This window comes from Schistocerca cancellata, chromosome 11 (genome assembly GCF_023864275.1).
Source record: "Schistocerca cancellata isolate TAMUIC-IGC-003103 chromosome 11, iqSchCanc2.1, whole genome shotgun sequence".
NCBI classification, from domain to species: Eukaryota; Metazoa; Arthropoda; class Insecta; order Orthoptera; family Acrididae; genus Schistocerca; species Schistocerca cancellata.
In genome coordinates this window covers 58,208,091-58,223,471 of record NC_064636.1, presented here as the reverse complement: position 1 = coordinate 58,223,471, position 15,381 = coordinate 58,208,091, and the positions used below count along the sequence as shown (strand labels likewise).

The 15,381-nt window shown below is 45.8% G+C and overlaps 1 protein-coding gene across 1 annotated transcript in view; it reads left to right on the top strand.

The window, feature by feature from the left end:
- Window positions 1-15,381, top strand: part of LOC126108626 (protein-S-isoprenylcysteine O-methyltransferase) — a 44,527-nt gene that overhangs the window by 11,148 nt on the left and 17,998 nt on the right. Inside the window, 1 exon segment of the mRNA XM_049913938.1 lies at window positions 8,303-8,564. Coding sequence (XP_049769895.1) covers window positions 8,303-8,564 — 262 coding nt within the window.

Sequence of the window (15,381 nt, the reverse complement as noted above, 5' to 3'; positions counted from 1 at the left end):
ACGCCGGTAATCATGGGGGATTCTTCCGCAATGGTTTCCTCACCTTCCCCTATGTCTGCTCACAAACGTAAGTATACTGAGTCTCAGCCACAGACGATTCTTCCATCGTTGCCACAGTTCCTTGTTGTTTCTCGGTCTGACGAAGGTCACGACTTCTCCACGGTCAACCCTTTCATTATTCAGAAAGGTGTCGACGCAATTGCAGGTCCTGTAAAGTCTTGTTCCAGATTACGGAATGGCACCCTGTTGTTAGAAACACACAGTGCCCTCCAGGCACAAAAATTGCTGCGTACTTCTCTGCTCCACACCTTCCCTGTCCGGGTGGAACCGCACCGTACCTTAAATTCCTCGCATGGAGTCGTTTATACACGCTCCCTCGATGGATTGTCTGACGAAGAAATTCAGCACTACCTGTCTGACCAGGGCGTATGGCTGTTCATAGAGTTATGAAACGGGTTGACACGAACATCATTCCAACCCGCACTGTCTTCTTGACATTTGACAAAGTTCAACTCCCATCGAAAATCAAAGCAGGCTATGAGATAATTTCCGTTCGCCCTTATGTCCCCAACCCTACGCGTTGCTATCGATGTCAGCGGTTCAGTCACACCAGCCAGTCCTGTTCCAATCCGGCCAAATGTGTTACGTGTGGCAAGGATGCCCATGAGGGTGCTTGTCCACCTCCTTCCCCTCGCTGCATCAACTGTATGGGTGACCACCCTGCTTCCTCTCGAGATTGCCCCGTTTTTAAGGACGAAAAAATCATCCAGGAAATAAGAGTGAAGGAAAAGGTGTCGACCTTTGCTGCTCGAAAATTATTCGCCAGTCGACAGCCCCCCGTGCCTCAGACAGGGAAATACAGCACTGTCCCTGCTTCTCCTCGGCCAATAAAGGTGGCGGCCACGCAGACTTGCGACCTCACCTTTAGTACCACGGTCATCAGATCGGCCAGCGCAAAGATCGCCCGTTCAACCTCACCACTTTCGCCTGCCCACTCTATGGCTCACCCTTCGTCGGGTTCTGCTAAATCTCGAGCCCAAAAGTCAGACGCCAAGTCTTCCAAAAAAGAGCATACTCGTGAAGAGTTTTTACGTACCGCAGCTTCACAACCATCGGTTCCTCCTTCATCTAAACATCATACTTTCAAGAAGGCTACAAAGAAACCGAGTTCCTATCCTTCTCCGCCAAGGCGTGTCCCATCTACAGCATCACCTGGCGGAAATCGCCCTCGGCCGTCTTCTGTATCGCCGAGGCGCACTGCTGGTGGCCGGTCAACCGGCCGATCGCTGGTGACAGGGGCTGCTCCTGACCAACCTATGGATCAGGATCTTCTGCCTTCGGCTGAATGCCATTCCATGCTGTCGGTCGCAAGCTCTGAGCAGTCGTTGAGTTGACAGCACCCTTGGTCACATTCCTCCATTTTCTGTTCCCCTATGTCCATTATCCACTGGAATATCCGCGGCATTCGAGCCAATCGGGATGAATTGTCGGTCCTCTTACGATCCTACTCGCCGGTCATCTTCTGTCTTCAGGAAACAAAGCTGCGTCCCCATGACCGCTTTGTTCTCCCTCATTTTCAGTCCGTCCGATATGACCTCCCCTCTGTTGAAGGCACTCCAGCCCATGGAGGACTCATGATTCTTCTCCTTGATACTCTCCATTATCGCCCAATCCCCTTAAACAGTTCCTTCCAAGCTGTCGCCGTCCGCCTTTCCCTCTCTGGATACACGTTCTCTCTTTGTACTGTTCTCTCTTTGTACTGTTCTCTCTTTGTACTGTATACATTCCATCATCCACACCAATGGCACGAGCTGATCTCCTTCATCTTCTTGGTCAGCTTCCATCCCCCTATTTGCTGGTTGGGGACTTCAATGCCCACCACCCGCTTTGGGGATCTCCACATCCTTGTCCACGTGGCTCTCTATTGCTAGACGTCTTCCACCAAGCGGATCTAGTTTGCCTAAACACTGGGGCACCTTGTGTCTGCCTCCACGACACATTTATCTCGTTTGGACCTTGCGGTCGGTGTTCCGCTAGCTCGGCGCTTCGAATGGTTCGCCCTTGATGATACACATTCGAGTGACCACTTTCCATGTGTCCTTAGACTGCAGCCTCCACTGCCATATATGCGCTCGCGACGCTGGAAATTTGCCCAAGCCGATTGGACACTTTTTTCGTCTCTAGCGACATTCGATGACCGTCGCTTTCCCAGCGTCGACGATGAGGTCACACATATTACCGACGTTATTCTTACAGCTGCGGAACGTTCAATACCACGCACCTCCGAATTGCCCCGGCGCCCCCCAGTTCCTTGGTGGAACGAGGCATGCCGTGACGCACTACGTGAGCGGCGACGTGCTCTTCGCATTTTCCGTCACCATCCTACTTTGGCCAACTGTATCCACTATAAGCAGCTCCGTGCGCGATGCCGTTGCGTCATCCGCGATAGCAAGAAGGCAAGCTGGAAATTCTTTATTAGCTCATTTAACACCTTCACTCCCTCCTCAGAAGTTTGGAGTCGGCTTCGACGGTTCTCAGGCGCGCCTAGTTTCTCCCTGGTCTCTGGGCTCACTGTCGCGCATGATACCTTAGTGGACCCCGTCGCAATTTCTAACTCGTTGGGTCAGCACTTTGCTGAGATTTCGAGCTCTTCAAATTACCCGCCAGCGTTTCTCCCGAAGAAACGTGCAGCGGAAGTGCGACATCTTGCTTTCTCCTCTCAAAATCACGAAAGCTACAATACCGTTTTCTCCATGCGGGAACTCCAACATGCCCTCTCTTCTTCTCGCTCCTCCGCCCCAGGACCGGATGGTATCCATGTCCAAATGTTGCTGCATTTATCAACCCATAGTCTGCGTTACCTCCTTCGCCTTTATAATCGAATTTGGACCGACAGTACCTTTCCCAGACGGTGGCGGGAAGCTGTTGTCGTTCCCGTTCCGAAACCTGGAAAGGACAAACATCTCCCCTCTAGCTATCGCCCCATTTCTCTCGCGAGTAGTGTCTGTAAGGTTTTGGAGCGTATGGTGAATTACCGTTTAGCTTGGTGGCTGGAATCCCGCAGTCTTTTAACACCAGCCCAATGCGGATTTCGGAAGCATCGTTCTGCAGTTGACCATCTTGTTGCTCTCTCCACTTATATCATAAACAATTTTCTCTGGCAACGCCAAACGGTAGCAATATTTTTTGATCTGGAGAGAGCATACGATACCTGTTGGAGGACAGGCATCCTCCGCACACTGTTCTCTTGGGGCTTTCGAGGCCGGCTGCCCCTTTTTCTTCGCGAATTTATGGCAGAGCGCACTTTTAGGGTGCGGGTGAACACTACTCTCTCCTGTACTTTCTCCCAAGAAAACGGGGTACCCCAGGGATCCGTGCTGAGTGTTGTACTGTTTGCCATTGCCATCAATCCAATTATGGATTGTCTCCTTCCTGATGTCTCGGGCTCCCTCTTTGTGGACGATTTTGCGATCTACTACAGCTCTCAACGGACCAGCCTTCTTGAACGACGTCTTCAAGGATGTCTCGATCGCCTCCACTCGTGGAGCATCGAAACCGGCTTCCGTTTCTCACCCAGTAAGACCGTTTGTGCCAATTTTTGGCGACGTAAGGAGTTTCTTCCGCCCTCCTTACATCTAGGTCCTGTCAACCTTCCGTTTTCAGACGTCGCTAAATTCTTGGGTCTTATGTTTGACAGAAAACTGTGCTGGTCCTCCCACGTCTCCTATCTTTCGGCTCGCTGTCTGCGATCGCTTAACACCCTCCGTGTCCTGAATGGTACCTCCTGGGGAGCGGACCGAGTGGTCCTTCTCCGCCTCTATCGCGCCTTAGTGCGCTCGAAATTGGATTATGGAAGCATAGTCTACTCCTCTGCTCGGCCGTCTATTCTTCGGCGTCTCGACTCTATCCACCACCGTGGATTACGTTTAGTGTCTGGAGCTTTTTACACTAGCCCTGTGGAAAGCCTTTATGCTGAGACTGCTGAACCTCCGCTGTCCAATCGGCGAGCAGTCCTCCTGAGTCGTTATGCTAGCCATCTGTCTTCCATGCCTGCTAATCCAGCCCATGACTTTTTTTTCGACGCCTCCTTTGATGTAGGGTATGCAGGCCGCTCCTCCTCCCTACTACCCCCGGGAGTCCGCTTCCGTCAACTGCTCCATTCTCTTTCCTTCCGCTTTCCTAAAACCTTCTTGACAACTTGGGGTACAGCACCGCCTTGGCTCCGTCCCCGGATCTGCCTGCTCCGTGACCTTTGCCAATTTCCCAAGGATGGTACCCCTACACTTGTTTATCGTCGGGCATTCGCTGCTCTATGTGCACAAATGACAGACGCCACATTTATTTACACCGATGGCTCGAAAACATCGTTAGGTGTAGGGAGTGCCTATATTGTTGGTGACACCCCAAATCGCTTTCGGCTTCCCGACCAGTGTTCGGTTTATACTGCGGAGCTTTACGCTGTTCTCCAGGCTGTCCACTACATCCGCCGCCATCAGCGGATACAGTACGTTATCTGCTCAGATTCTCTCAGCTCTCTCCTCAGTCTCCAAGCTCTTTACCCTGTGCACCCTCTGGTCCACCAGATTCAGGACTGTCTGCGCTTGCTCCGCCTGGGGGGCGTCTCGGTGGCGTTCCTCTGGCTCCCGGGACACGCTGGTATCTGTGGGAATGAGGCGGCCGATGTAGCGGCCAAGGCTGCAGTCTCTCTTCCTCGGCCAGCTATTCAGTCGCTTCCCTTCACCGATCTACGGAGCGGTTTATGTCGCAAAGTTGCTCATTGATGGCCTGCGCATTGGTCGGCACTTCCCCGTAATAAATTGCGGGAAGTGAAAGCCCTTCCTTGCGCTTGGACCTCTTCCTCCCGAACGCGTCGTCGGGAGGAGGTAATTTTAGCTAGACTCCGGATAGGGCACTGTCTTTTTAGCCATAGACATCTTTTAAGCGGTGATCCTCCCCCACTCTGTCCCCACTGCTCTCAGTTGTGGACGGTAAGACACCTTTTAATTGAGTGCCCCTATTTTACTCCGTTACGCGCCCGTCTACAGCTGTCGCCTGATATATCGTCAATTTTAGCAGATGACACGCGATCGGCCGATCGCGTTCTAGAGTTCATTCGTGCCAGTGAAATGACGTCAGTCCTTTTTTTTTTTTTTTTTTTTTTTTTGGGATACCCAACCCCTTTCTGTAGTGGATTTTTAAGCCTTCCTTCTGTTTTTAGCTTCTCCAATTTTATGACTTTCGTTCCCACTGCCGCTGGTTTCTATTTTAGATTTTTTACTGTTTCTTAAGTCCCGGACCGGGCGCTAATGACCAAAGCAGTTTTGCGCCCTAAAACCACAAAAAAAAAAGCCATGTGGCGAACTTCGCTGCAGTTTGTCACGTGTTTAATTCTTTAGCTGGAATGCTTTGATATAACCGGTATGAAAGCCCAATGATTTCACAAACATTGTGAGTTGTTTGCCTCCTTTCCGTCTGGATCACTCCGTGCACTTTCGCCACAATTTCTGTAGTTGTTCATGACGATGGTTGGCCCAACTATTTCTCGTCTTCTACAGGCTCCTGGCTGTCTTTAAATCACTCGGACACACCATGAACAGGTACTAGAGAAAGACAAAGAAAGAACACAGACTGTATATTTGACATCTGTGGCTTGTAGAGGGTGCAACAGATACTGAAAGGTAAAAAATAATTCTTTCTTTCATTCCCCATACATACTAGAAACTATTTCTCCTTCCTTTCCTTATCTTCATTTTCTCATACGAGACCCGAAACTTCGGCTGTTTTCCTGTTCCTTGTCTTGTTGTAGACAGTGACAAATAGCAACTGAGAAAGACACATATTTTGTATGCATTTTGTTTCCGTCTCACCCTGACAGATTCGTCTCTATATTAACTAGTCCATGAGTGTCTGCTTCTGTGCTCTGTGGAACAACAGTAGATGATGTATGTAAAAAGGAATCATTTAATGAACTAGAGATTCATTCTAATAATGTGACAAATGAAATTGTTCAGTACTTTAATGAAAGCCACTTAAATGTAAACAGTAAAACATGTCCCATGGAGTTCAACAACAGTAGTTTTCGTGATGAAATTACACGATACATAGACAACGAGTTAGTAAAAAAGGACATTAGTGTAAAGTTTCTCGATTTAAGCAATCTAAAATGGTACACAAGTGTTGACACTCTAGCATGTAAGTTGTCAAAGAATATATTTACAGTTAATATGAATAGCAAGTTCTGCAAAGACACTGTTGTCTTGAAGACAGCATACCATGCTTTATTTTCGTCTCACATGAATTATGGAATAGAAATTTGGGGAGCAGCAACCAAAAGGTACTATAACAATTGTCTGTGGAGCAAAATATACGGAATCATGTTGTGGCTTGTTTCCAAAAACTGGTGTGATAACCATACCAAGCATGTAGATTAAAAGCCAAATTACTTGCTAAAATACTGCAGCCCAACATTTGTTCTGATTTGCATCGGTACAGTGCTAGAATACAGGAAAAAATACGCATTGGCAGCTACAACACAGCACACTATGAGAAGGGTCCACTTTATGCAGGTTTAAGATTAGCCAGTGCACTGCCCAGTACAGTTATGACGTTTTCCACAATGAAGCTCATATTTCAGCGAAGGAATTCCTGTTACAAAGACCCTTTTATAGATTAGAATAATATCGTGCTTAAAAGCAGAATAAGACTTGCCATGAAAAAATATGTGTATAGAGTTAAGCAAAACATTTTGTTTGTAGTGTAATCATTTTGTTAATCAGTGACATATTCAGAAGAATGTCATATTGTGTTATGTGTCAAGAATTGTAACCTGTTTTGTACACTACTGGCCATTAAAATTGCTACACCAAGAAGAAATGCAGATGATAAACGGGTATCCGTTGGACAGATATATTATACTAGAACTGACATGTGATCACATTTTCACGCAATTTGGGTGCATAGATCCTGAGAAATCAGTACCCAGAACAACCACCTCTGGCCGTAATAACAACCTTGATACGCCTGGGCATGGAGTCAAACAGAGCTTGGATGGCATGTACAGGTACAGCTGCCCGTGCAGCTTCAACACGATACCACAGTTCATCAAGAGTAGTGACTGGCGTATTGTGACGCGCCAGTTGCTCGGACACCATTGACCGGACGTTTTCAACTGGTGAGAGATCAGGAGAATGTGCTGGCCAGAGCAGCAGTTGAACATTTTCTGTATCCAGAAAGGCCCGTACAGGACCTGCAACATGCGGTCTTGCATTATCCTGCTGAAATGTAGGGTTTCGCATGGAATCTAATGAAGGGTAGAACCATGGGTCATAACGCGTCTGAAATGTAACCTCCACTGTTCAAAGTGCCGTCAATGCGAACAAGAGGTGACCGAGACATGTAACCCATGGCACCCCATACCATCACGCCGGTTGATACACCAGTATGGCGATGATGAATACACGCTTCCAATGTGCGTTCACCGCGATGTTGCCAAACACGAATGCGACCATCACGATGCTGTAAACAGAACCTGGATGCATCCAAAAAAATGACAGCTTGTCATTCGTGCACCCAGGTTCGTCGTCGAGTACACCATCGCAGGCGCTCCTATCTGAGATGCAGCATCAAGGGTAACCGCAGCCACAGTCTCCGAGCTGATAGTCCGTGCTGCTACAAATGTCGTCGAACTGTTCGTACAGATGGTTGTTGTCTTGCAAACGTTCCCATCTGTTGACTCGGGGATCGAGACGTGGGTGCACTATCCGTTAAAGTCGTGCGGATAAGATGTCTGTCATCTCAACTGCTAGTGATACGAGGCCATCCGGATCCAGCACGATGTTCCGTATTACCCTCCTGAACCTACCGATTCCATATTCTTCTAACAGTCATTGGATCTTGACCAATGCGAGCAACAATGTCGCGATACGATAAACCGCAATCGCGATAGGCTACAATCCAACCTTTATCAAAGTCAGAAATGTTATGGTGCGCATTTCTCCTCCTTACACGAGGCATCACAACAACGTTCACCAGCCAACGCCGGTCAATTGCTGTTTGTGTATGAGAAATCGGTTGGAAAGTTTCCTCATGTCAGCATGTTGTAGGTGTAACCAATCTTGTGTGAATGCTCTGAAAAGCTAATCATTTTCATATCACAGCATCTTCTTCCTGTCAGTTAAATTACGTTTCTGTAGCACGTCATCTTCGTGGTGTAGCAATTTTAATGGCCCGTAGTGTATATATGAAATGAATCATTTGATATTGAATAAAATATTATTATTATTAACTATAATTTCTCTCGCAGATTGCAGTGCGTGCGGCATTCCTCGCCTGGGCGTTTGCTGTCGGCCTTTACATCGTGGGTGCCGGCGGCCGGTCATGGGCCGTGTTCGGCCTTTACGTCTGCTTCATGGCTTTCTTCCACTGGTCCGAGTTCGTGACGATCGCGGCCACCAACCCCAAGACACTGTCGGTCGACTCATTCATCCTGAACCACAGTGCAGCGTACGGGATTGCGGCAGTTGCCAGCTGGCTGGAGTTTGCTGTCGAGTGGTATTTCTTTCCGAGTAAGATACACTTGAATACCTAGTTTCCAGTTTTTGAAGTCAACAATTCTCAGTTAATGATCCCAAGGGCTAATAAATCAATGAGAATAATCAAATTTGGAAAATAATGTAATATAATTCATCATCATCATTTAAGACTGATTATGCCTTTCAGCGTTCAGTCTGGAGCATAGCCCCCCTTATACAGTTCCTCCATGATCCCCTATTCAGTGCTAACATTGGTGCCTCTTCTGATGTTAAACCTATAACTTCAAAATCATTCTTAACCAAATCCAGGTACCTTCTCCTCGGTCTGCCCCGACTCCTCCTACCCTCTACTGCTGAATCCACGAGTCTCTTGGGTAACCTTGCTTCTCCCATGCGTGTAACATGACCCCACCATCTAAGCCTGTTCGCCCTGACTGCTACATCTGTAGAGTTCATTCCCAGTTTTTCTTTGATTTCCTCATTGTGCACACCCTCCTGCCACTGTTCCCATCTACTAGTACCTGCAATCATCCTAGCTACTTTCATATCCGTAACCTCAACCTTGTTGATAAGGTAACCTGAATCCACCCAGCTTTCGCTCCCATACAACAAAGGTGGTCGAAAGATTGAACGGTGCACAGATAACTTAGTCTTGGTACTGACTTCCCTCTTGCAGAAGAGAGTAGATCGTAGCTGAGCGCTCACTGCATTAGCTTTGCTACACCTCGCTTCCAGTTCTTTCACTATGTTGCCATCCTGTGAGAATATGCATCCCAAGTACTTGAAACTGTCCACCTGTTCTAACTTTGTTCCTCCTATTTGGCACTCAATCCATTTATATTTCTTTCCCACTGACATTACTTTCGTTTTGGAGATGCTAATCTTCATACCATAGTCCTTACATTTCTGATCTAGCTCTGAAATATTACTTTGCAAACTTTCAATCGAATCTGCCATCACAACTAAGTCATCCGCATATGCAAGACTGCTTATTTTGTGTTCAGATATCTTAATCTCACCCAGCCAGTCTATTGTTTTCAACATATGATCCATAAATAATATGAACAACAGTGGATACAGGTTGCAGCCTTGTCTTACCCCTGAAACTACTCTGAACCATGAACTCAATTTACTGTCAACTCTAACTGCTGCCTGACTATCCATGTAAAGACCTTTAATTGCTTGCAAAAGTTTGCCTCCTATTCCATAATCTTGTAGAACAGACAATAACTTCCTCCTAGGAACCCGGTCATATGCCTTTTCTAGATCTATAAAGCATAGATACAATTCCCTGTTCCACTCATAACACTTCTCCATTATTTGCCGTAAGCTAAAGATCTGGTCCTGACAACCTCTAAGAGGCCTAAACCCACACTGATTTTCACCCAATTGGTCCTCAACTAATACTCACACTTTCCTTTCAACAATACCTGAGAAGATTTTACCCACAACGCTGATGAAAGAGATACCTCTGTAGTTGTTACAATCTTTTCTGTTTCCATGTTTAAGGATTGGTGTGATTACTGCTTTTGTCCAGTCTGATGGAACCTGTCCCGACTCCCAGGCCATTTCAATTATCCTGTGTAGCCATTTAAGACCTGACATTCCACTGTATTTGATGAGTTCCGACTTAATTTCATCCACCCCAGGCGCTTTATGGCACTGCAAATCTATTGACCATTTTTTCCACTTCCTCAAATGTGATCCTATTTCCATCATCATTGCTATCCCATTCTACCTCGAAATCTGAAACATTACTGATCGCATTTGCACCTACATTGAGCAACTCTTCAAAATATTCCCTCCATCTGCCCAAGGCATCCACAGGATTCACCAGCAGTTTTCCTGACCTGTCCAAAATACTTGTCATTTCCTTCTTACCTCCCTTTCGAAGACTGCTAATTACACTCCAGAATGGTTTTCCAGCAGCTTGACCCATATTCTCCAACCTGTTTCCAAAGTCTTCCCACGATTTCTTCTTGGATGCTGCAATTATCTGTTTGGCTTTGTTTCTTTCTTCAACATAACTTTCTCTGTCTACCTGGGTTCTGGTATGTAGCCATTTTTGATACGCCTTCTTTTTCCTTTTACAGGCTGCCGTGACTGTATCATTCCACCAAGCTGTTTGCTTCATCCTACTTTTACACACTACTGTTCCAAGGCATTCTTTAGCCACTTCTAGTACTGTGTCCCTGTACCTTGTCCATTCCTTTTCCAATGACTGTAATTGACTACATTCAACTAACTGGTACCTTTCTGAGATCGCTATTATGTACTTGTGCCTGATTTCCTTATCCTGAAGTTTCTCCACTCTTATCCTCCTACATATGGACCTGACCTCCTGCACTTTCGGCCTCACAATCCCAATTTCACTGCAGATTAAATAATGATCAGTGTCATCAAAGAATTCCCTGAATACACGTGTGTACCTCACAGCCTTCCTGAATTCCTGATCTGTGATTATATAGTCAATGGCAGATCTGGTTCCCCTGCCTTCCCAAGTATACCGGTGAATGTTCTTATGTTTAAAAAAGGAGTTTGTGATTACTAAGCCCATACTGGCACTGAAATCCAAGAGTTGTTTCCCGTTCCTGTTGGCCTCTATATCCTCTCCAAATTTACCCATAACCTTTTCATACCCTTCTGTTTGATTTCCAATCCTGGCGTTAAAATCACCCATGAGCAGAACACTGTCCTTGTCCTTTACTCTAATAACTACATCACTGAGTGCTTCATAAAAACTATCCATCTTATCTTGATCTGTCCCTTCACAATGCGAATATACTGACACAATCCTAATTTTCTTGCTAGACACTGTCAAATCTATCCACATCAGTCGTTCGTTTACATACCTTATTGCAGCTACGCTGGGTTCCATTTCTTTCCTGATGTAAAGCCCTACACCCCATTGTGCTATTCCTGCTTTGACTCCTGACAGGTAGACCTTGTATTCTCCCACTTCCTCTTCTTTCTCACCCCTTACCCGAATGTCACTAACAGCTTAAACGTCCAGCCCCATCTTACTTGCAGCCTCTGCCAGCTCTACCTTCTTCCCAGAGTAGCCCCCATTGATATTAATAGCTCCCCATCTCATTACCATTTGTTTGCCAAGCCATATCTTAGGAGTCCCTGTTTTGTCAGTTAGAGGTGGGACTCCGTCACCTCCAAAGGTCCGAGGCATTTTGCTCTGATTGTTGCCAGCATCATATTTAAAATATCAGGGAAGCAGGTTGCTAGCCTTACTTGTCCCGAGTCCTATTGGGTTTTACCCCTGACGGCTGAGGGACTAACCGGTGGATTTGGTAGTCTTTGCCGTATGAGCACGAAGGTGACCACGACTCAGAATATGTCTGAGATGCCCAGCCTTATTCCAAAGTAACTGGTATCCCGACTGTCGGGACCACTTACTTGGCCACTCATACGTTGCCCGTGGTTCATGAACTAGGACATGACTACAGGAACCCACACCATGAACCACTATAATATAATTGAAAGCTTATATCTTTTCAATTTATAATATAATTGGAAAGATAAAAAAATCTACTCACGAAATGGTGGCAGGAGAACACACATATAAAAAGATACAGAAATTTGCAAGCTTTCAGAGCCAGTGGCTCCTCCTCTTGGCAGAAAGTTTGAAAGGGAAGGAACAGGGATGAATGAAAAGGATTGGTGAGGTTTAGGGCTGGGAGAGAGTTTGGAAGAGTCACCCAGAACCCCTAATCCCATCTGGTAAGTCTTTCCTGCCTCGGTGCTCTGGCAACTTTTCCAAACTCTCCCCTTTTCTTAAACCTCACCACACTCTTTCCTTTGTCCCTCTGCCTTCATCTTCGAACTTTCTGCCTGAATAAGGAATCACTGGCTCCAAAAGCTTGCAAATTTAGATTGCCTTTTATATGTGTGTTCTGCTGTCTCTGTTTGGTGAGTGAAATTTTTATCTATCCTGTTACGTTACACAATGGAAAATCGAAGTACGGAATAATGATAGCATTATGAAAAGAACAGATTGCTACTGATTTAAAATTCCGTCTTCATAAAACTCTGCCTCATGTGCGTATAGCCACTCTTTCACAGCATTTTGAAGTTTGTTATCATCATAAAAGTGCTGAGATGCAAGCCAATTCTTTGTTAGTGAAGAGATGATGATAATTTGGCACCAAGTGTGGGCTGTAGGCAGATGATCAAAAATGTCCCATTTGAATTGGTTCAAAATCTTTATAGTATTTCAGGCACCACGATGACAAGCGATGTCCTGCAAAAATGCAACACTGGATGTCTGCATATGACGAGATTTATTTATTTATTTATTTATTTTTTTTTTTTTTTTTTGAATGACTCAATAAAGTTTCTTAGAAGTTTCACAGTAGACATCGGAAGTGATTGTCAATCCACACACCACAAATTCAACTTGCAAAACTCCCTCAGCATCTCAAAAAACTGTAGCCATAACTGTCCTCGATGACAAAGTTTGACGGTCTTTCTTTGACCTGCATGGCGAATTAGTTCATTCCAAGCCATCGACTGTCATTTGGTTGTAGCATTTATGTATACCTCCTGAGTTTGAATACCAGTCACAAAACCACCACCTGCATTATAGGGTGAAAGGAAGTCTTAAGACAGAGCTCATTCGTTTGGTTTAGTGGACCTCTGTGAGCACTTTCGGTACCCACCGAGCACAGAACTTCAGATAGCCTAAGTTAATCAGTGACAACCTCGTGCAAAACGGTGTGAGAAACTTGTGGGAAATGTTCAGAAAGTTCAGAGGTGGCAAATCTTTTATTTTCATGAACTGTTTCATCAATTTTTTTGAGAAGATCCATTACTCACAACAGAAGGCTGTTTGTCATGAATATTTGTTTGACCTTTGCTCATAACATTTTGACCGTATACAGTTGATGATGAATGTTTGCTGCTAAAATGTTTTATGCCAGAATAAGTCTTATTACTGCCCACACTTCACATTTCGTGGGATTATTTATTACAGCGCGATTATTTATTACAGCACTCCCATTTTGAGGGTAGAAAAAGGGAATACACGATAGAATGACGTTAATGCTTTCACAGCTGGACATTTACTGAACCAGAGTGCGTGCAGTTGTGACAGTGGCAGTGGCAATGCTCCTGTGTACATATCTTTTGTGTGTACAAATATTTTGATACACTTAACTTTCTGCTCCAAATAGTTGCAGATAAGAGACATGTCCAGAAAATAAGCTCTCCAAAGCATTGGAGCTGTCAGGAACACTTTTATGCAAGATGTGGCAACACTGGCATGTAGCTTTGTGCCTCCCCCCATTTTAAATCCCCCAATCTGGATCCACTGTGATACTCATTCTCGATTGAGCAGACATTTGTGATGGAGACCTCCTTCACTTCTCTCACCAGATGCGAGTTGTGTGAAGTGATTCATTTTTTGCATGCCGGGCCCATTGACATTCATTCTCAGTTATGTGAAGCGTATGGGCCACAGTGTACGGCTATCAAACACGTGGAAAAGTGGGTCATAGTGTTCGAGGGCGGACATACAGACGTAACTGACGAACAGTGTTCTGGTATGCCTTCGGTTTGATCTCAAACAATTGCAAAAATGGAGAAAGAAATGGTCGAAGATTGGAGTAAGATCCCTAAAGTCGGTAAGAGTTCGACCGACAAGATTTTGATCAAACATTTGCACTATTGCGAGGTTTGCGTGGAGATGGGTCACCAAAACGCTCACCGCAGACCTGAAATGGCAGCGTGTCGAGCGGCCTGCAGATTCCTGTAGTGCTATGCTGAACGGAGTGAGGAACTTTTGAATTTAGTTGTCACAGGTGACACAACCTGGGTACACTAGACGACACCTGAATCTAAGGAAAAGTCTCGTCGAGGTCGGCATTCGAATTTGTCGACGCCTTATAGTTCGAACAAACATTGTCTGTCGGTAAAGTTATGGTCATTGTGTCCTGGGACAGAAGAGGTGTATTGTTGTGCAAGTATATGCCTACCAGCACAACAATAAATGCTGCTCGCCACTGTGATACTTTAAATAAACTACATTGTGCCATTCAGAATTGAAGGAGGGGATGCTGATGAAGGGAGTGTGTATTCTTCAAGAAAACACTCGTCCCCATACTACACCTCTGACAACTGATCACCCGTCTCCCTACAGTCCAGATTTAGGACCTATTGATTTTTTTCTGTTTTCTGATTAAAGTTACACATGGATGGAACGTATTACCAGACCTATCGTGGCTCAGAAAACGAGGTCAAGTGCTACCTGCATGATGTGGCAGGAGAGTTCTGTGATGAGGATATACGAGGTGCATTAAAGTTCTAAGGCCTCCGATTTTTTTTCTAATTAACTACTCACCTGAAATTGATGAAACTGGCGTTACTTCTTGACGTAATCGCCCTGCAGACGTACACATTTTTCACAACGCTGATGCCACGATTCCGTGGCAGCGGCGAAGGTTTCTTTAGGAGCCTGTTTTGACCACTGGAAAATCGCTGAGGCAATAGCAGCGATTTTTTTGGTGGCGGTGAATCTGTGTGCTTCTATTGAGCTGACTGGCGCTTTGTTTCTGGATTGAAAAATGGCATCCACGTCTCACCCATTGTCACAACTGACAAAAAGAAAGTCCCATTCGTGCTGTCGTTGCGCGTCAACATTGCTTGGCAACGTGCCACACGGGCAGCCGTGTGGTCGTCCGTCAGCATTCGTGGCACCCACCTGGATGACACTTTTCGCATTTTCAGGCCGTTATGCGGGATTGTGTGCACAGAACCCACAGAAATGCCAACTCTGGAGGCGATCTGTTCGACAGTCATTCGGCTATCCCCCAAAACAATTCTCTCCACTTTCTCGATCGTG